The sequence below is a fragment of the Tachypleus tridentatus genome, chromosome 10 (assembly GCF_004210375.1).
Source record: "Tachypleus tridentatus isolate NWPU-2018 chromosome 10, ASM421037v1, whole genome shotgun sequence".
NCBI classification, from domain to species: Eukaryota; Metazoa; Arthropoda; class Merostomata; order Xiphosura; family Limulidae; genus Tachypleus; species Tachypleus tridentatus.
Window position 1 is genome coordinate 172,352,127 of NC_134834.1, and position 22,394 is coordinate 172,374,520.

Sequence of the window (22,394 nt, forward strand, 5' to 3'; positions counted from 1 at the left end):
TACGTGTCATTTATTAAGGGAACAAAATGAAGCAGCTATGAAATCCTTTGCCTGCTTGAGGACCTAAACTAATATTATTATGTTTTCTGTTTACATTACCACATTAGCATATTTTATTTTTGTTTTGTGTTTAGAAATAAACATAGATCTACACAAGAGGCTATCTGTACTTTGCACATCATGGGCATCAAAACCCGAGTCAACAGATATTTTGCTATGCCACTGAGTAGGGCTTTCCTTTGGGTGTTTAAATTTTATTTCTGACAACACTTGTGCTCTACATTTAAGTTTTAAAATATATTCTTTATTATACTCCAATCTAGAATTTTGCAAACTTGTGTTATCCACAAAAAACAAGATTCCTTGTGCCACACTTCCTCCTTATTTGTTTGACATCACTGAATGAGTGAGTTACTGGTGGAATATAATATGTGGATAAACATTAAAACGCTTTATATGTTGTAGCAATTACTTAGTGTTTTCAATAATAGAACATATAAAACCATTGACTCCACCTAACCATTCAACTCCAAAAGATCATTTGCACCCTGAGGGCGTCCTAACACTTTGGGAAACGTTGCATGACTAAGCCCTCATGACATGCTGTAGTATGCTTAAGACTGAAGTTACGTTAGACTACATAAATTAATTTATTAAACTTTAAAAGTTACTACTGTCATAATTTCTCGAGATGATACTTCTTCAACTTTTCATAGTGGTGAACCAATGGATGACACTATTACAAGAAAATGTATCAATTACCTATCGATCTAAATGAAGCAGTAAACGTCAAAAAATGTTTAACGTAAATAGACCAGGCATTGCACATCTATCATATTTCCCTTTTCCTTTGCTTTCAGAGGTTGAATCAGTGATGTTTCGCGTACGTTGTGCCTGTAGAGTGTTTCCTGTCACTGTATGTTGTTAATATTGTCGAAACGTGAGCGTGCTTTAAGGTAAGTAATTTCAATGTGTAAGAGCAATGATAAGTTGTGATGGAATGGAAAAATATATATGAAATTCAGCACATATGGGTTAGTTAAATAATAATAATAATTTAAAATCGGGTCAAATGACTCTTTTCAACTTCATACAGTAAGGGACCAAATGTTGAATTTCGCGCAAAAGTAGTCAAGGGCTGTTGTGGTATCCGTCCCTAGCTTAAAGTGGTAAAGTAGAAGGTTTGGTTTGTTTTGAATTTCGCGCAAAGCTGCTTGAGAGCTATCTGAACTAGCCGTCCATCATTTAGCAGTGTAAGACTAGAGGGAAGGCATCTATTCATCACCGCCCACCGTTAGTTCTTGGGCTACTCTTTTACCAAGGAATAGTGGGATTGACTGTCACATTGTAACGCCCCTACAGCTGAAAGGGCGAGTATATTTGGTGTGACGGGGATTCGAACCCGCGACCCTCGGATTACGAGTCGAGTACCTTAACCACCTGGCCATGCTAGGTGGTAAAGTAAAAGGAAGGCAGCTTGTAGACACCATCCACCCCCAATTGTTGAGCTGCATTTGACCAACGAATAGTGGGATTAGCCATAATATGATGACGCTCCTATGGATAGCAGAGAGAGTATATTTGTTGGTGGGATTCCAACTCCCGACCCGCAAATGATAGATATAAATAAAGAAAGCACGATCTATTTCAATGAATACAATTTATAGGGTTTGTTAAAATTTCATGGTAAAGTAAAACTGTTTTAATCGTATAAGTGTAATTTTCAGCCTTAAGACACTTTCGTGCACACGAGGGATAAATGATCAGTTGAGTCAGAGCTATTATTCAGATACTGTCGCTTTCAGTTTTTGGACTATTTTTCAAATAGAGTGCAGTCAGTTAACAGTATACTCTTGTCTTGAGCAAGGTTTTTACCCCAGTCTTTCAACCGAATTCCAGGAATAACAGAGACATTTATATATGCATGCTTGTTTTATAGAAAAGCCACATTGGGCTATTTGCACTTTGTCTACCGCGGAGAATCGCACCCCGATTGTAGCGTTACAAGTCCGAACTCTTACAGCTGTCCCACCAGCTGACTTGATACTTTTATCGCACGTCCATAGCTGAAGGTGCGAAACGTCTTCGTCAGCGTCACGTTTGGAACACTGAATCATTTGATTCGCGGCCCAACACGGTAACCATCAGACCATGCCAAACATAATTTAAACATGTTTTTAAGCTCTAGTGTCATTATTGAACGACTAATGTGAAAAATTTAAAACAGGATTTTTTTCATATTAACCTTTTTAAGAGTGTGTGGTTTTTCATTAAGCAAAGCCACATTAGGCTAGATGCTGAGTCCAGCGAGGGGAATCGAATCCCTGATTTTAGCGTTGTAAGTCCGTAGACTTAAGGATGTACCAGTTGGGACACTTTTTTAAGAAAACAAAATAACACTTACGACAATTTTTCAAACCTTCTTGCTCTGCTACAAACTGGAGACAATGAAACGTTTGTGAATGTTATTCTGTGATTGTTTGTCAGCTATTATTAAATACACCATTTGACAAATTTAACAATACTTTCGAATTAGTCAGATGAACATTTGTTGAATCAAAAGGATTCAAGTTAAAATAATAAGTATCTTATATCTAAATTATTCCTAAGTTATACAGTTAATATTTCATGTTGTATTGACTTAGAAAGGTTAAAAAAGGGAAGATAAGAAATATATATAAAAACTCCTCGGTAATTACCAGAATTCATTTGAAGTCATTTTAAAATAAACTAATTACCTTCTTTATTGTAATTGGAGAGAAAGGTAATATGTAGACTACGAGCAGAGTACTTTTTATATGTAATTCTTAACCCACAATGTGATAATTAAAATACGTTATTTAAAATTAAATTAGGAAATAAAATTTAGCGGTATGAATATATTATAAACCTATTAAAACCTATTAAAGGCTATTGTGTGCCCAGGAATCAGTGATGAAAAGTGATTTGTACAGTTTTTTGTATATATATATATATATATACAGAAAAGTGATTTGTACAGTTTTTTGTATATATATATATATATACAATGCGTAAAGTCATCTCGATTAATATGGTTGAACGCAGTTAAATGAACTGCTTTGAATGTGAGCAAACAGTGAATTATGATAGCATAGTTTTTAAACATGATGAACATATTGTTTTACCAGTTTCAAACCTCGACATGATTTTATATCTTTCATCCATTAGGTGTAATCCAAATGTCTTTTAGATATGAAATATTTTATTAATTTTTACCTCATGTATTTAAGTTAACCTTGATTTACAAGCCATTAACAGTATGTATAAACGTGAGAGAAAGTCTTGTTACTGACCTTTCAACGTCAGCTTGTTAAAATTAATTAATATACATTTCGTAACATAACATATTCATGTCTACTGCGCTTTTACCACCGTAAAAATAAGCCTCTTAACCATTCAGTAAATGAAGTGCTTCTGCCTAAGTGTTCAGCCAGTAATCTGAATCCTGATGCACATGATGTAAACAATAATGGTTCTGATATTGGATTTCAGTTCATCCAGAGTTTTGTATATATTATAGTATAGCAATATCATTTTCTAATCCTTTATAATGTTACCATCGTTGCATTTCAGGTAATCTAGGGTTTTGTATATATTATAGTACAGGGTGTTCGGAAAGTCACTGTGCAGTTTTGTAATCAGTATTCATTCAGTCTATTTAAAGCCAGCAACTGATAGCGGTGTTTAGAAACAAAATAAGAAGGATCCAGGCCTGTATTGATGCCAACGGGGGTCACTTTCAACATTGTTTATAATTGTCATTCATATTTACCTCCTGTATTCCATATTGAAACATGTGTGTAAATAAATATATAAGTGCACAGTGACTTTCCGGACACCCTGTAGAATACAAAATATGGGTCCTGGCATGTGCAGACGGTTAGGTATAATAGTGTATATTAGTTCGGAGTGATCCAGCCGTGTCTACAAAGTCAGGAAATTGTTAATTGGTGGTTAATTACGCAGTCGAGGGAACTGCTGCCAAATAGTGCACTGATAACGAAATATAACTCAAAAACAGACGCTTAAGATAAAAGCATCTGTTAAGCTAAAAATATTTATTGGTTTTTTTTTACATGTTAAATCTTATTTTCATCTAACGTGTTTGTTTGTGACACAAGAAGTATGATGTATGTTTGTGACACAAGAAGTATGACGTATGTTTGTGACACAAGAAGTATGACGTATGTTTGTGACACAAGAAGTATGACGTATGTTTGTGACACAAGAAGTATGAAGTATGTTTGTGACACAAGAAGTATGAAGTATGTTTGTGACACAAGAAGTATGAAGTATGTTTGTGACACAAGAAGTATGACGTATGTTTCAACATATTCTGCAATTATGTACACCACAAAAAACACACATCTTTTCTGACTCTTTTAGTAATTCTATGAATAGTTTATCTGATTCGAATTTATATGACCAGCTTTGTTTATTTCTTGCGTTTCTTGCTATTAATAAGTGCAGTTTTTCAATTTAATTGTTTGTTTATCTCTTTTTGAATTTCGCGCAAAGCTACTCAAGGGCTATCTGCGCTAGCCGTCCCTAATCTAGCAGTATAAGACTAGAGGGAAGGCAGCAAGTCATCACCACCCACAGCCAACTCTTGGGGTACTCTTTTACCAACGAATAGTGGGATTGACCGTCACATTATAACGCCCCCACGGCTGAGCATTTTTGGTGCGACGAGGATGCGAACCTGCGACCCTCAGATTACGAGTCGCACGCCTTAACCCACGTGGCCATGCCGGGGCCTTTTCTATTCACTTGAATGCATTTTATTTCAGTGTCTTATTGATAAAATAGTCATTACTGTTTAGCAAGCGTATCTATTTATTTGTTACAAACATAATTATATGTTTACTTACTAGCGATATTTGAAAGTTTTGTTGAACAAACATTTTGCATTTGAAGGAAACATCATGTCAAAGGTTAAATTATCATAAAATCGAAAGTTTTAAATGAATTGTCTTGCAGAAAAATAATTGCGATATTTAAAAGGTAATTTATAAAAATGTACTTCAAGCAAACCTTTAATCAGTATATGTAAAATTAAGGAATGAATAAATTGCGAAACAGGACCAAAAACGTTCGTTTTATTACCTTTACTATAACCAAATTTTATTGTGATATCTTCTTAAAATGCCTATAATTTTACCATGTGATTACTGTCGTACGAAAAATAGTATTCTAATTACTGTAATCACCAAATAAGTACTTAATAAGTTGTGTCATTTATAAATGCAGTTGAACGTTTATATATATAATACATATGGTTAAGTCTTAACTTACCACTTTTTGTCTCATTTATCCAGAACTACAGCACATACTTTGGTGTTTCAATGGAGCGTCAAATATTTTTTTTGACTGTGCCTGTATGCAATAAGATTTTAAATAGTGGGATAATAGATTGTAGAGGTAGTAAAATTAAATAAAAATATTAATTTTTTCGGAGATTCTCAAATTAGTTTCACGAAAAACAATAGTTGGATCAAAATACTATTTCAAATTGAATTGAAAGTTTAACGGAACTGGTAACATCTTGTTTTAATAAGCTCTCAATTCCAAGTGTTTGTGATAAGCTGTTGGTATGATTAGTCTTAACAGGTGACCAGCCATTAGAGAGTTATAACTAAAAGCCGTTAGTCTGATGATAAGACCATCCTGATATATTGTATGGTGTTCCTAAAATCCTCAAAGAGGATGGTCCTATCAGAACCGTGCCTCAAATATTGAAATGTATAATCACGAACTTGCTGGGTTTTTTGTGCAGTATTTCGAAGATGTGGAAACATAATAAATCTATCATGAAAAAGAGCTTCATCTCTTCTAATGAATTCCAAAATTTAGTTGGATAAAAGTTTATATAGCGTATTTTGATGTCGAATATCTGAATACCAACATCCATTTGCAGAAACGTTATAAAAAACATTTGAAGTAATTCATCGAGAGAATAATGAAACTGGAGCACTGAAGTTTGTTCTTAATAAGACATTGAAATTTGATACAAAGCGCTTTCTGTTTCTTCATCAATTTTGTAATTCATGAGCAGACTAACGGAGTTGTAACAGGTTCGAGATTGGCGTCATCCATTGCCAACTGTTGTTTAAATTTTATGTTTTCGTGAAAAAAATCAGCTTAAACATGTTTACCAACATATTGCTGAAACACGTGTACAAGAATATTTAATATTGTTAAGTAACAACAAATCTATTGTAAAAGACCATGCTATTCGAGACTGCAACATAGGAAGAGGCTCATTCTCGTTTGGAATCCTGTCTAAACGGAATGATGGGAGAAGTGTACGTATGAAATAAACATAAGTAAATTAAAGCCTAAAACCGTTCATCAATCGACTTATTGCTAAATATCAAACTTGCTTGTAACTCAGGAAACTAAACTGCTGATACTGAACAGAATATACCGAGTTCGTATAGGAAAGACAGTTTAAACTGTCAAGTATAAGAAAATCGTTGGCAGTGGAAACACTGAATCATTTTCATTATTCTACTTTGCCGATGAATATTGTGTTCAGTTTTGTTTGTATTTCTTGTTGTATACACATGACTCAAAAATTACGAAGATGATATTCGCTACCGAACAGTTGACAGAAGTTTACATCCTCACAGTAAGCATCGCTTGATAATATTCAACAAACGTTTGATAGAATATGAGTTGTTGAATCTTGTCTTCATTATGCATTTGGAAGTACTTAGATTACTGTAATGAAGTTTACATACCTTGAACATATTAATGAAGAAAATAATAAATAAATTGTTGGTTGAGAGGAGGTTGAGGAAGTGAATCAGTGCTTCCAAGTTCGTTGAAGTTTGTGCTCTAACTGTAAAACTAAATATTTTTTTTTGCTGTATTTTATGTGGTGTATATTAAGGAACTTCTATTCTAGTTATATACGAAACTAATTTAAGTCATAACGCGAATCTTTTAGCAACGTTTTGAATTATTTAAAGCTCACTTCTGAACTTCTTAAATAAAAGAAAGTTTAAAAACATAATATTTTGCTATAGATTTGTCTGAACCATTTTGTAACGTATATTAATACACATATTAATATATTATCTAAAGTTATTTTGATTTAACTCATTTATACTTACGTTTTACCTCAGTCGGTGGTTTTGGTAGTTCTGTACCTCCTGAACCTGGAAGTTTAGGTTTTCGAGATGGGGTAAGAGGAATAGCGCCTTCTTCATTTGGACGAATAAGCGCCCCTAAAGAAGCTAGACACGAAAGACACTTTCCCATTATCACTTAGACGAATATATAATATAGAACGAACTTGTCAAACGAACTTCGATGTCGGCGTTGAGCGATTTTCGGGCGTATGTTGAGACAGCGATTTCAATCTACTTTGACGTTTCAAGAAACCCAGTCTCTTACTCTTGCTAAGAGCTGACTCCTTTTAGAAGACTTAGTAGAAGTGAAATTGCAGATTTAATTGTTGTATCTTTTTCTATTTCCACTGGTGGTGTTTAATTCCTGGAAAGTTTTTCGCGTGTAAGTTTCTGCTAGAGTGAACGTCGAAAATGAGCGCACTGTGACGCAGCTTGCATTACGTTCTCCTTTCAATCCGGGCTGTCCCGAGTAGTAGCAACCTACCCCTCTCAGAGGCAACATAACCTTGTCAGTATACAAAGGTGTTACGTAAAAGGCATCTCCTTTTAGGACTGTATCGTGTGACGCCATAGCTCGAGAAGTTCAGCTGGTTTTGTGATATCCGAGATGTCTGACATAATAATGCTCTTCACGAAAACTGTTTGTTAAACAACACAAATAAAAACATAGATTTCATTTTGTTAATTTAATTTTGCTTAAATATGTGACTAGTGAGAATTAATCTGACAGTTTGACAGGTTCCTATAAAATAGTTGGCTAGTCAGAATAAATTATTTATTTGAAAGATTTCTATAAATTTTTTACTAGTAAGAATTCCTCTGTTTGGCAGATTTTTATGCATGTTTCTGTATTCTTCTGTATTCTGTGGATGGTTTCAAAGGCTGTGTACTAAAATAAAAGCAAATTTAGTAGAAAAATGAAGGCATTTAATCAACTGTACTTAAGTTAGTAATGTTACAATTTTTTTCTTGAATGAAATAAATAGTTTAATATTATTTATGTAGTGAAGGTCGTAACGTAAACAACAAACGAACAAGGAGCTGTTGTGGTCTCGTGATTTCAGTATTATTATGTGATATAAAACTGCTGACTGCGAAAAGTGCGATAGGAGTCTTGTTATGCAAGCGAAGGACAGTATTATTTCAAAGAAGCGAGTGAAAACGTTACTTTATTTAGATAAATAATAGAAAGGTAAATCTATTTTATGATTCTTATCCTAGATAAATGTGTCATTAGAGGCTGCCCTCTTGACGTGGTGGTTTGGTTTGTTTTGAATTTCGCGCAAAGCCACGTCAGGGATATTTGCGTTAGCCGTTCCTAATTCAGCAATGAAAGACTAGACTAGAGAACTGACCGTCACATTATAACGCCCCCACGGCTGAAAGGGCGAGCATGTTTGGTGCGACGGGGATTCGAACCAGCGACCCTCAGATTACTAGTTGAGTGCCTTAACCACCTGGCCATGCCGGGCCTGGCGTGGTCGAGCATGTCGCGTGTTTCTGTGACCCGAAAGAATTATGGAAGTTGGTGAAAATCTTGGAAACCACTTCGCCTGCTAGTCCTCTGACGACGAAAGCACTAACCTGGATTGTTCAGATTATGTATGAAGTAGCGAACTTTACCCAAATTGTCCAGGAAATGAGGGGATACAACATTTAGCTGCTGGGCATTTGTGGGAGCAGATGGAATGGATCTGGTTTATCTACACTTACATATGGAGAACAATTAATACACTCAGGCTACGAAGATGAGGATCGTGGCTACACAAAATGAGTGGAATTAAAACGTTAGTTACACCTGCAAAAGCCTTGATAGAGTTGGAACCTATATTATTACCACAAGGTTCAACAGTAAAAGTAGGAAGGTAACTATTATCTAGGGTTACACACCTATAAACAACACAAAAGATGAGACCAAGGAGGATTTCTGTGAAAGTCTTCAGAAAATTCTAAACAAAAACACCAGAAGAGAAATAAATATTCGTAAAAAGCAATGTGTACCTCCAAAAGGACATTCACAAGGCAACGTGGGCCTCAGTAAATGGAAAAACAAAACACAATTTCAACCATATTACTCTTGCAAGAAAATGCAGAAGTTCATATGATGTATGAATGAGGAGAGACACTGAAAGGGACACTAACGTTACGCCTAACCAACAACTCGTTCTTGGAATACTGAAAATCAGAGACGCATTCAACAGATCTCATCACTATTTAACATTCGATGACTTAAGGCACAAACAGTGAAGGAAATGTTTACCATCTCCTAATAGAATAGATCTGTTGCCATTAAGGCATTAGTAGATGAGAGGTCATTAGATGAACATTGTACTTTAATCCAGAATGCATATTAGAAATAATTTGGACAAGAGAAAAAGACAACATAAAAATAGCTGTCATCTGAAACATGGACATTAATAGAGCAAAGGAAACAACTTAAGCAAGAAATCAACTGCTGTGGCAATTTCACAAAGAGAACCTCCAAAAGAAATATTATTTTTCTGAATAACATTTTTAAAAAGTGGTAAAAAAGACGAGAGAAATTTCTGTGATAACTATTCAACAAAAGTAGAATAAACTACATAAAAGGTATGAGAAACTTACTGAATAACCAGAACTCTGTTAGAAAAAAAAATGGAGCTCAGTGGAAACCAAAGTACAAAACAGAGAAAAGTATCATAAAGAAGGCAGTACCGAGGTCAAGACAAATCAAACCAGCCAAGCTACATCAGTTGAAAAGTTCAACATCTCAACAGCACAATCCACTGTGAATGTTGTCACCAGTCCACCAATAATAGTAGAAATTCATAAGGCGTTGAAGCAACTAAAAAGTGGAAAAGCTGCTGGACCCGATGACTTACTTCCAGAAGCGTTGAAGATCAATCTTAACACCATTGTGCATATGTCCCATATGCTCTACAGAAGATCTGAGAAAAGAGACAAATTTAATTTGAGTGCAAAACCAGTTACCTAGTCAAACGACCAAAGAAAGCAGACCTAGAACAGTCCAACAACAAGAGTGTCATTATAATTTAACATGTATTATTTTTGATAAACTCAAGAAAACAGGAGATCAGAAACTATGCCCTGAAGAAGCTGTGTTCAGACAAGTCCTGTGCTAACCAAACAGCTATGATACAGGCCATCATTAATCAGTTAATTAAATGCCAGTAGCTCCTGTACCTGTGACAGTGTGCTATCAAAGATTAGCAACCTCATTAAGCAACTGTAAAAAGGCACGTAAACGCTTCAGGTGTTTATCGACACATATTAGCTTCCAAGCAGATTTATTTTTAGTACCTCTACAACGAAGTTTCTGAGAATTAAGTAGTCTTCAACAGTCTTCTCTTCAGTTATGAATGTAGGCTGTATCAATATGAACTGCGTCACACACACACATATGTATATTATGCTTGACAAGAGTCTATGGTATCTTGGAAGTCGACTAGACTCGTGTTCCTTTACATTATGATGTAATTATTATAAAGAAACACACCTGTCGGACAAGCTTTAAAAACTTGCTTTCCACAGGAGTGAAACTTGCCAGTTTTCAGTAAAGATAATTTTCAGCACAGCGAACTGTTTCGGGCTTTGTTTTGCAATCCATTATGTATTATGCGTGTGTGACACATGGTAATAGAACAAACATCTGAACTTGTTTCAGACAGTACACTGCAATTCAGCACAAAATTTACACTTGAAGTATTTGGAGTACACACACAGGGCGTGTCGACAACTTGTGAACTGTTGGTATCACACCTGCCACATGAATAATTTCATCTGATCCAAAGGATGCAGTTGTTCAAACATTAATTTTAACTTGAATAAACAAACCAACTTCGTTTAATCAATGTGGAGTTTAAATTTGCATCTTGATTGTAACACTAAAATCGACATTTATTAGGGACTCTCACAAGAGGGTGGTAATGCTTCACGAAGACTTTCATTAGCGTGCTAAGGTCAAATTGTAACAGCAAAATAATTTTCGTCCGAGTTACACAAACACCAACAATTCTAAAATTAAAATATCCATGGAAGGAGCACCTGCACAGGAGGCCCCCATTTGCTTTACTTTGTTATGAGTAAAATATATATCAAGAATGTTTTTACTAGAGCAAGCTGTCTAAATATACCATATTTAAATACTTACCCAGTAAATCAATGACATGTAACTCTTAATTGGAGTACACATGCCATGAAGCTAAAATGTTATACCATTTAAGTTTTTAATGAAAAGCAGTTTAACAAACTTCATCAGTAAAGGAGACTCATATATTGATTTGCTGTTTTCCGTTTGTAAAATGCCCAAGTGGTAGGTTTGTCTAAGCCGTTAACCTGATAGTTTATGATTTATCTCCATTGCTGTGAAAACGTTCTTCGCACATTGAGTCCACAAGTGCGTTATAAAAGTGACGGTTAAACAAAAGTAGCCCTAAGATTAGGGACAGATGTTAACAAGTGGCCTTCCCTCTAATCTACTAATATGAAATGAGGAACGGTTATATCCCCTTAACCATTGTGTGGTTATGCGTAAAATTCTAACTGCAATAACAACAACTATCGTTTCCTGTGACGTACGTATTGATTTTTATCAAATTAATAAAACAGCCACACTTAAAAGGAATACGTTTTTAACATTGCTGATAATAACTCAATAAACTTCTGTCTTTATCTTCCAAATACTTTCACTGTCACAAAATGAACTTATCGTTTCATGTGAAGCGTTCATAGTTTATTCAGCTATGCGATCACAACACGAAGAGACGCACAGTAAGAACTAAAAGTAAGCAATAAACCGAGAATCTACAGGAGGTAATCAGTGTATAGGAAACTAATAAGTAAAACAGGTGAATTGGGTGTAGTGGAATTGAGTAGTGTTGGAAAATGATGTTGAATGAAGAAATATCAAGATAAAACTCTGGTATTCAAAACTTTTGACCATAACACAAACTTTATTTCAAAATCAACGACTTTATTACGCCCCCATAACAGAAAGGGCGAGCAAATTTGGTGTGACTGGGATTCGACCCCACGACCCTCAGATTAGGAGTCGAGTGCCTTAACCACCAGACAATGCGGGGCCTAATTCCATCGTATAGTTAAAAAATTACGGTTTAAACATGAAGCACTAAACCTAAGTTTTTTATTGTTGTTTTTGATAAAAATTTTACCACGAACTTTAAACCTAAAAGTTAATTTCAACTATCAGCATCAGTTATGACTAATAGCAACGCATAATGCGTCGAATATTGAAGCGGATGGGCCACAGCAGCAGAATACAACACCGGGTTCCACTTCTGTCATTTAAGAACAGGTAATTGAGGCTACAGTGGGCATATGATCACCAAAATTGAATGATTGAAGATTGGAAAAACGTTGCTTGATCTGACGAATCTCGATTTCTGTTATGACGTTCACATGGTAAGGTCAGAATTTGGCATAAACAGCATGAATCCATCCTGCCTTTTGTCAACGTTAGAGGCGTTGTGTAGTGGTGTGGAGATGGTTTTATTGGCACATATTAGACCCATTAATACCAACTGAGCATCATTTTAATACCATAATGTACCTGAACCTTTGTTGCTGATCACGTGGATCCCATTATGGCGACAGCCTACCCATTTTCCAGTGGTTACTTCCAGCACGACAATGTGCCATGTCACAAAGCACGCATCATCTCAAGCTGATTCCACGAACATGAGAGTGATTTCAGTGTACTCCAATGGCCTGTACAGTCTTCATATATCAATCCAACAGATCACCTTTGGGATGAGATGGAACGGGAGGTTCGCAGCATGAATGTGTAGCCAGCAAATTCAGGAAGTGCATAACGCTAGCGAGTCATCATGGACCAAAATCCCTAAGGAAAGTTTTCAGGAAAAGGAGATAGGTCCCACCTGGTACTAGATAGGTGTACCTGATAAAGTGGCCACTGAGTGTGTATTAGACATGCATAAGATAAATTCGTATATCACTGTTTCAAAACAACAGATTTATAGCTCATTGTACTTGTATATTTCATTGAGTTTTGTGAAATCTAACTGAAAATCTAAGTCAGGTTCATTTTCCATGATAAACTTAACCGATAATAACAGAAGGTTAGGTAAGCCAATGTGAACAAAGATAACTAGGAAGAAGATACAATTTTAAATTAAGAACAATTCATATTTATAGAATGTTCAAGAGTATAGATATTTAAAGTCAAAGGTAAAGGTAAATAGGTTTTGGTACTCAGCGTATTACACAGATTTTTTTTTTCCTCCAGCAAATGAAATGTTAGTTTTTTATATCCTTCTTTTTTGGAGTTACACTTGTGTACGAAAGTGTTAAAAGTTTTAACAAACTCATTATACATGTAAGGTTGGCGATCCTAACTAAACCATGTGAAACTTAGTTTTTTTTTATTTCTTTCATGAAAGCTTAGAAACAATGTAAAATTATATTTATGTTTATAACGGAAGGGCTACAATAACAACGATATATCGAAACCAGCACTGCAACAAAGGGCTACTCCAATAACAAGGCAATTATATATAAAACAGGACTAAAACCGGATTTAGTTTGTTTGACTGTTTCCGATATTCGTGTCAAGCTACACAAAGGCTGTCTACGCAAGTCATTCCTAATTTTTAACTAATACAATAGAGAAAAGGCAAATAGTGAACAGTACCAACGAACCGAAAATTCCCGGTCTTCACCAATTTAATAGTTGGATTCGAATGTCACTTTTCTGGTGTAATTTCTGCTGTAAAATATTCCGCCGTAAGATTGTCATGTCCAAAGCATGCTCCTTCTATTTTATTCTTTCCATAATTTATTTGGTGTATGAGGTCAACAATTTCTTAGAGATACTTTCAACAATCTAATCTCACAGAAACCCGCAGGCGCTGCATTAAGCGACCTAATCGGTATATGCTAGATATAGCACTCATGTCTTGACTGACATGTTTTTATACATTCTTCATTAAATCTTAAGTTTCCAGTTGTCTGATATGTTTTTACGCCTCCTTTGTGTCGTCTTTCAAACGGAGATTTTTTCTTATTATATTGTACTGTCTCTGGGACACTTGAACGGCTTTTGACATTGACCTTTGAATTTGTGCATTCTCACCTGCTACAAGTCTTCGCAATTTGCTTGACTTTCTTTTTATCGTGGTGTGAGTACGACTTGTCGCAAGTCTCGTGTTGGATAGACCTGAATCACCAGTTGATCCATATATTTTTTTTTTAGTGGCATTAATTAAAATAGATACCTCTCGATTGGAACTTTCATATCCCCGCACTGAGTCCAGCTTCATGTCCTGAGTGTATGAATATTTTTTTGTCGGAAAGCCTTGTCACACATCCTTCCTAAAAGTGATCAATTTTCGGTGGCATCACACTACCTACATAATGCCAAACAATGTCAAAATGTAGTTATAATACATTCTGTCCGTTCCATTGCGAGCTTATATCAGCTGTGGTTTTATGTAATTAACTGATTTGCATATTCAAAATCATTATAATATAACGTAGTCAAACACTCCGTGTAGAAGACTGGACATCACTTAATCAAATATATGTATGCACATAACATTTTGCAAACAATTGAAAGAAATTCGAACTGAACTAAATTAGTGTTAAGATAACTTTAAAAGCAGAGAATACTGAGGAAATTTCAATTATGCTGCAGAGTAAAGTGAACTAATATATATGTAAAAACGGTCGAAACGTTGTTTGCTAATCTACGTAAAATATTTTCTCAACCCAAATGAGCAGTTTTTACATATATATTTTCCTCTAAAAGTGGGTTTTCTTGACATCACTGAAAGTGAACTAAGCACTACCATTTAATTACCTTTACGGCAGATAATCCACATAACAAAAGTATGGTTCCAAATTATTCAGTTCTTTGGTGGGACATCGATAAATTTACGGATTTACAACGCCAAAATATGAGGTTCGATTCTCGACGTTAGACACAGTTTTGCCCTGAAACAGCCAACTAGCCAATCGAACTATAGAATATCTTCGTACGCTACTGCTGAGCACGTGATGAGGAATGGCTAAGGCAAACTTCAAATCTTTTATATTATTCCTGCTTAGAACTATTTTGAAACGAGACTAACTTAATTATTCATTAATAACATTGAATTTGCACTTTTGTTTAAATAAGCTGTTTCCCAAACTATGGAGGTAATTTTAACTAAATGTTCAAAAAACCATAATTACTTTCAGAACTTAAACCTTAGAAATACTTTTGACTATACTGATAACAACTACCTAGCGCTTTGTGAAGGTATTAACCACCAATTTAGCTGATAAAACGAAGGTGATGATTCAGTTTTGATGGTTCATGAAAGTTTTATTAACATGCATTTTTCTTTGTTTTAGAGCAAAACTACGAATATCTGTTGTGTCCACTGTGAAGAAGCAAACCCTGGATTTTAGCGTTGTAAGCCCGTAAACATACCGCTATCATATAAAGTGACATTTCTTTACTTATACATGTATTGGGGGATATTCTTATTTATATATATGTATATTTAACACAAGCCAAACAAGAAAATACAATTTGTAGAACGGGTTATTTTAGCCCACCCTGTCTTTTATTTTAGTAAGTTTCATTTAATGAATATCATATTTATATGGCTGAACATCTTATTCTAAAGCTCTGATGAGCTTGTTAAGTATTTTTAGTCAGACTTCCATTTTTTCATTTCTCTACTTGAAACCAGTCGGTACATAACTTTATTGTTTATATGTCTATTTTAAATTTAAAGCTGCTGCCATCTGTTGAACAAAATCCCATTTTTTTTTCTGTGATGAGTATTCTCGAAGTATTTTATGAAGTATCAATGAGAAATACCTTGCAACTTGACACAGAGATGAAAGCTTATAAAGTAAGGTGTTCTTTTGAATGCTTAATGACCTTCTTCATGACTGACTAAAACACCTCTTCAGATACGGTCAAAGGGACAAATAGTGAAAAAAACAACATTTAATAGTATCAACTGGCCATCGTATTTTGAGCTTCTGAATGTTTTGTTGTTTCTTTAACCTGTTCAGTGCCGTAGACGAGATAACTCGTCCAAGCTGATCGGTAACACAGTGCCACGGACCAGTTAATTCGTTCTCAATAATACCAAACTTCAACGCTAGATGTCAGCACCATACATGGATTTGACCTACTTACAAATAGTTTCACTTTCGATCCAAAATGGCGTTGCGAAAAAGTTACAAAATGAAGAAGCATTAGAGTTGTATTGTAGCAGCGGAAATACTTGGCAGTCAACAGTTTAATAAAACGACACAAAATTGAGCGAAGATAAATTGTCGTAACGATAATCTTAATTGATTCGTTGATCACCTAGTGCATGAAACACCACCTTTTGTCGCAAAAGTCTCTTGATCTACCAAGCAAGTAAATAAGTAAAATGATACAATCCTGTAGAATATTAGATCACTTTGTCGATACCTTGTAACTGAATTATTTTTATATCAATTTAGAATCTGTAAAGGATGAAAGTAGAACCGTTTCTGTTATGCCTCTGGAATAAATAGGACTAGACCTGAGTATATGTGAAATGCACAAAAGTAACACTTGGAATTTTCAACATTTTTACTTGGTTTAATAATGGGAATATAATATGAACATATTATGTCGAAGTTTGATGGTTGTTTTAATATATTAATAATTAGTTCTTCTTGTATTTAACATTTTCTCTCAAGGCGAAACTCAGGCTATCTGTGCAAAACTGTTTGTAATTTTCAGCTGATAGATAAGAGTGAAGGCGACTAACTAACACTAATCTATGAAGTACAGTTCACGAAATATAGACATTTATCCAACATGAAGTGTAGGAGGTCTAGAAGAACAAAAATATAGATCTAAGTTTACAGATTAAAGAGTTCCCACTCTCTAAAGAGAGGGATCTAAGTATATGAATTAAAAAGTTCCCATGGCATGAAGAAAGAGATCCAAGTATCACAACATGAATAAATAGATCCAACTGTATATACTAAAGAGTGCTCATGACATGCAGAAATAGATCTAAGTAAACAGATTAAGACTTCCAAGGTAAAGAATATGAGATTCAATATGACGTATAAAAATACTACTTGAATGATGTACGAAGTAACTACTGAGAAAATATAGAAAGACAATTTATAAGACATACAAAAAGTGGGTTCTGTTTGTCTTAAATGACATAGCTTTGACAATGACTTTCGTTGTAGCTAGTTCTTCTTACCACTGCAGCTTGTTTCGGTGTTAGTTATATATTTCTGTACATAGTTTTGTGAATATGCAGGGTAATTCTCGAGGTGTAACAGCCAATATCCTTTATATGTCATACACCAACTTTTCTCCTTTTCTGCTTTTAAGTATTTTTATTTACACGTGTAAAAATCTGTTACTGACGTATGTGTATTTTGTTCATTTACTAACATTTATGCGAACCAAAAAGAACAAAAAACAACAATACTGTAAACCGTAAACTCTTATCGCCCGAATTTTCTTCGTCCTAGTTTATTGACGCCGTGGTATAATGGATTCTAAAATTTAGCATTTCCATGTGTCACAATGATATTACGTTGTCTTTTATTAGACAGCTAAGGCATAGTATTCATGACGAGTAAACTGAAATAGACAACAACTGCTTATTTTAAAAAACACAGTTGTAGAGGACGACGTTTCGAAAGTCTTATCAACACGAAGGCTGGAAGAAATTCGAATCGTTGTCCTTTGTATGTGTGTGTGTTATACAAGAAGCAGTTGCCGATATTCAGTTGGTTTATTAATCTCGTATTTTTCTCATGTACTGTATTGAGGACAGTCACCCAAGGTTTGAACATGTATTAACGTTTTTTATTGTGCAATGATTGTTAGACAGCCAAATATAATTAGTATATTTACTCTATAGACTATGAAAATATGATGATTTAATGATATATGTTAAAAATAAACACTTGTACACATATATATAGTGAAAATCAATAATCCACTAAAACTATTTGACGAATGTTTAGCAGCAGTTTTTAGGCCAAATATCTAGGCCAAATTATCATAACAGGAATGTATATTTAATGTTCTATTTACATGTGCCCTTTTCGTCATGACTGACATTCATAAGTAAAATAGATCATTAAATCTCCATCACTTTCCTAAATAAATAAAATCAATATATGATACAATACTTATATATTGCTATTATAGTTTTGTGAAAATAACACTACACGATTTAGATTTATGTAAGATTTCATCACAGTAAAACTGTCAATAACTGAGATGGCCTAACACTTTAATGGTCACATAAAGATTCTTATAAACCTGATAACTTTACAAAAAGAAAACTCGATGACTTAAGCACAATTGGCCAAAGTTAACCAGATGTTGAATTCTAGGAATTCGATGACAGTCTCTAACACATATGCCCCTAATAAGGTGAAATCGCACACAAACAGAGCAATGTTGGCAATAATGCAACTAGTATAGTACATACAACCCTCAATTACTGCTATAGAGAGTAATATTAATGCTTTGAGTTATCTTCACACGTGACATTGATCTGATCTTCCTGAGTCTGAAAAAAGTTTGGGTAAGTTTGTTTTGAATTTTGCGCAAAGCTACACTAGGACTATCTGTGCTAGCTGTCCCTAATTTAGCAGTGTAAGACTTGAGGGAAAGCAACTAGTCATTACCACTCACCGCCAACTCTTGGACTACTCTTTTTACCAATGAATAACGGGATTGACCGTAACAATATAATACCCCTACGGCTGAAAGGGCGAGCATGTTTAGTGTTATGGGGATTCGAAACCGCAACCCTCAGATTACGAGTGTCATATAAACAGTAATTAGAAGGAGCGTTGATAAGAAGATAAGAATGTTCCTTCTGTTGAAGTTGCTGTTAGGAGCTGCTGGTAGTAGTGTAGAGATGGGTAGACGTGGAAGAGAACGTATTACAGATGAGGCGTTTGTCAGGAGGATCCATTGGACAGGCCGGGTCAATGATCAGGTACGCTGAACGTCAAGGTCGCTTGTTTGTTTGTATGAGTTTGGTACTGTGAGGTATATTTATACCATGGGGTCAGGGTGTATGTTCGTAGAATTGTGCACCAAAACTACTTCGGTTTTCTGCTTTATTATAGTCGGTTGTGGCTAGGTTGGTCAGGCTGTGTTCTGTTGTTTTTTAGGTTGGTCAGTCTCTGTTCTGTTGTTTTTAGGTTGGTTAGTCTCTGTTCTGTTGTTTTTAGGTTGGTCAGTCTCTGTTCTGTTGTTTTTTAGGTTGATTAGTCTCTGTTCTGTTGTTTTATAGGTTGATCAGGCTCTGTTCTGTTGTTTTTTAGGTTGGTCAGTCTCTGTTCTGTTGTTTTTAGGTTGGTCAGTCTCTGTTCTGTTGTTTTTTTAGGTTGGTTAGTCTCTGTTCTGTTGTTTTTAGGTTGGTTAGTCTCTGTTCTGTTATTTTTTAGGTTGGTCAGTCTCTGTTCTGTTGTTTTTTAGGTTGGTCAGTCTTTGTTCTGTTGTTTTTTAGGTTGGTCAGTCTCTGTTCTGTTGTTTTTTAGGTTGATTAGTCTCTGTTCTGTTGTTTTATAGGTTGATCAGGCTCTGTTCTGTTGTTTTTTAGGTTGGTCAGTCTCTGTTCTGTTATTTTTAGTTTGCTGATTATATTTATGTAACTTTTGAGCAAATGGTGAGCTATTCTGATTACTTTGGACTAGGTTGTTCTAATTTTATGTGTAAGTATTATGGTTTTTAAAGTTTTTGGATTACTGTATTCTAAGGATGATTTTATGTACATTTTGTACATTAACGTGAGAGATTAGTAGTCATATCCTCTTGCGCATCCGTCTATTTTTAGAAGTAATTCGTTCTTTGTGTAGCTAATTTAAATGCGTTGTTTAAGTATATGCCCATCTTAGTTTATTGTTGAAAGTTATGCCAAGAAATTTAACGTTGTTTATGAACTTGATCCGGGTATTATAGAAAGTATGGTGTTTTGTATTTTTAATTTATTTCTTTCAAGAGTTTTCCTAAATATAATTACTTGTATTTTGACTTGGTTGAGTAGGGCACGCCAGGTGTGCACATCATATGGTTATATGATTAGGAGTAGACCGTATTCCCTGTGGTGCTAGACGGCGGTAACGCAATGTGCTTCAAAGAGTAAAGTTGTCGGCGTACTGGGAAGTTAGTTATAAAAAGAAAGCTGATATCGTTTAGTAATAAGATATATATAAGCGAGCTAAGGGCTGAACCTTGGGAGGGGATTCTTGCACGTAATATAAGTGGTGTATTTATTTCATTGTTATTCTCTTGCAAACTGTCTTATTAGTAAGGAAGCTGAATATCCAGCAAATAATGATTTTTATAACGTTGTAATGTAAATGTTGTAGTGTATTAGTGTGTAGTGAAATCCGTCGTGCCACACACTGGGAAACACTTTCTTGACGTCCAGAAATGTGGCTACTGTCGCGTGATTGCACGCTCGGTAGACAGTTTCAGCTAGGCTAACCATGTAGTCTGTTGTTTGTCTGCATATTCTGGAGGCATTCTGTACATCTGTTAATAGTTTGTTTGATTCAAAGTGATGTAGGAGTCTTGCTACGACTATTTTTTACAGTAGTTTACGAAGGCAGTTCAGTAAACTAATTTGTCTGTAGTTCGCAGGGTCACTTAGGTTAATACATTTGGGGGGGGGTGATGGTTATTGTGGTGGATTTTCATGCTGTGGGGTAGTTAATAACCAGAGCTGTATGATGCGCAGATGTATTTTAGTACAGTGTGTGATGTGTTTTCAGTATGATGTTTCTTTTATATCGTCTACCTTCGTCAGTGGATGTGTTTTTGAATTAATATTTATTTTAATTCAGTAATGGGTCTTTCAATGCTACAGTTGGGGCTGTATTGAAAGAAGTAGGGGGTGAAGATGTCTTTGCTTTCCGTTGGGGCTGTATTTAAAGAAGTGGGGGGTGAAGATGTCTTTGCTTTCCGTTGGGGCTGTATTTAAAGAAGTAGGGGATGAAAATGTCTTTGCTTTCCGTTGGGGCTGTATTTAAAGAAGTGGGGAATGAAGATGTCTTTGCTTTCCGTTGGGGCTGTATTTAAAGAAGTAAAGAATGTCTTTGCTTTCCGTTGGGGCTGTATTTAAAGAAGTGAGGAATGAAGATGTCTTTGCTTTCCGTTGGGGCTGTATTTAAAGAAGTGGGGAATGAAGATGTCTTTGCTTTCCGTTATAGATTTGTTGATATAAGTGTTGTGTGTTTAGTCTGTGAAGATAGTTTAGAAGTACTTGCTAAATATCTTCGTTTTTTTAGTGATTTATTATTGTTTAATGGATGTGAGCTGAGTTGTTTTTATAAACTGTTTTTAATTTCTACCAGAGAAGTGCTGAGTTATTTTTCTTGTCTATTAATGTGCAAATTTTTGCCAGTTTTCTTGTTTTTGCTATTTAATTACCGGACCTTGTCTGTTTATAAGTGTTTAGTAGATTGAATTATGTGTTTTGATGAACAGTTATCTAAGTTCGTGAGAGGATGGTGTTTAGTGGTGATTGGTTGATTGCTTCAGTGATTTTGTTGATGTATGTGTCAATATCCTTGTATTTATTGGCTATGGAGGGTGTCATCGGTAAGGTATTTTCTAGATCTAGATTGAATTTGGTCTAGTCAGATTTAGTGAAATTATATATTGTTAAGATGTTATGCATTTGTGATTGCGTGGTATTGATGTTTAGACTGAATGAGATTGGACCATGGTCGCTGCCTATATTGGTGTGTACAAGAAAGTTGTTTGCGTGTGGAAGAAGGTTGTTTGAAACGATGGCGAGAATGTCTTGTGATCCTATGTCTGGGGGTATGGTCGTTAAATAATGATAAACTGTTTTCATTGAAGTGTTGTAAAAGTCGTCTGTAGTTATTGGTTCTATTGCAGCTAAAGTTGATGTGTTTGAAAGTTAGGTCTCCTATGATTATTGTGTGTGGTCTGTTGTAGAAGGTTTGTATCCAGGATTTTGGAAGGTGAGATATAGGCTGCGAATAATGTTATTTTATGAAAATTGGATTGATAAGATCTATTCGTTGGGGAATGAAATTTTGTTGGTGATAAAAGTGATTTTTAAGTGTTTCATGTATAAAAGGTTCGAATCTCTTATACAATTTGATTTTGGAAAGGATATAGCTTTAAACGTTAGGAGAGTGAAGTGGCTACGTGGGTTGAGCAAGGTCTTGGTGACGAAGCTCTTCTGTTGTTTCGTT

At 35.1% G+C, this 22,394-nt stretch overlaps 1 protein-coding gene across 3 annotated transcripts in view; it reads right to left on the reverse strand.

The window, feature by feature from the left end:
* The window catches only part of LOC143230917 (annulin-like), a 125,093-nt gene that overhangs the window by 70,232 nt on the left and 32,467 nt on the right, over window positions 1-22,394 (reverse strand). Inside the window, exon 1 of one of the 3 annotated variants that reach the window (XM_076465234.1) lies at window positions 7,140-7,654. The exons of the other annotated variants lie outside the window; for them this stretch is intronic. Coding sequence (XP_076321349.1) covers window positions 7,140-7,287 — 148 coding nt within the window. The 5' untranslated portion in view covers window positions 7,288-7,654. Of the gene's footprint in view, window positions 1-7,139; window positions 7,655-22,394 lie in introns of those variants that run through there. 3 annotated transcript variants of the gene reach the window in all.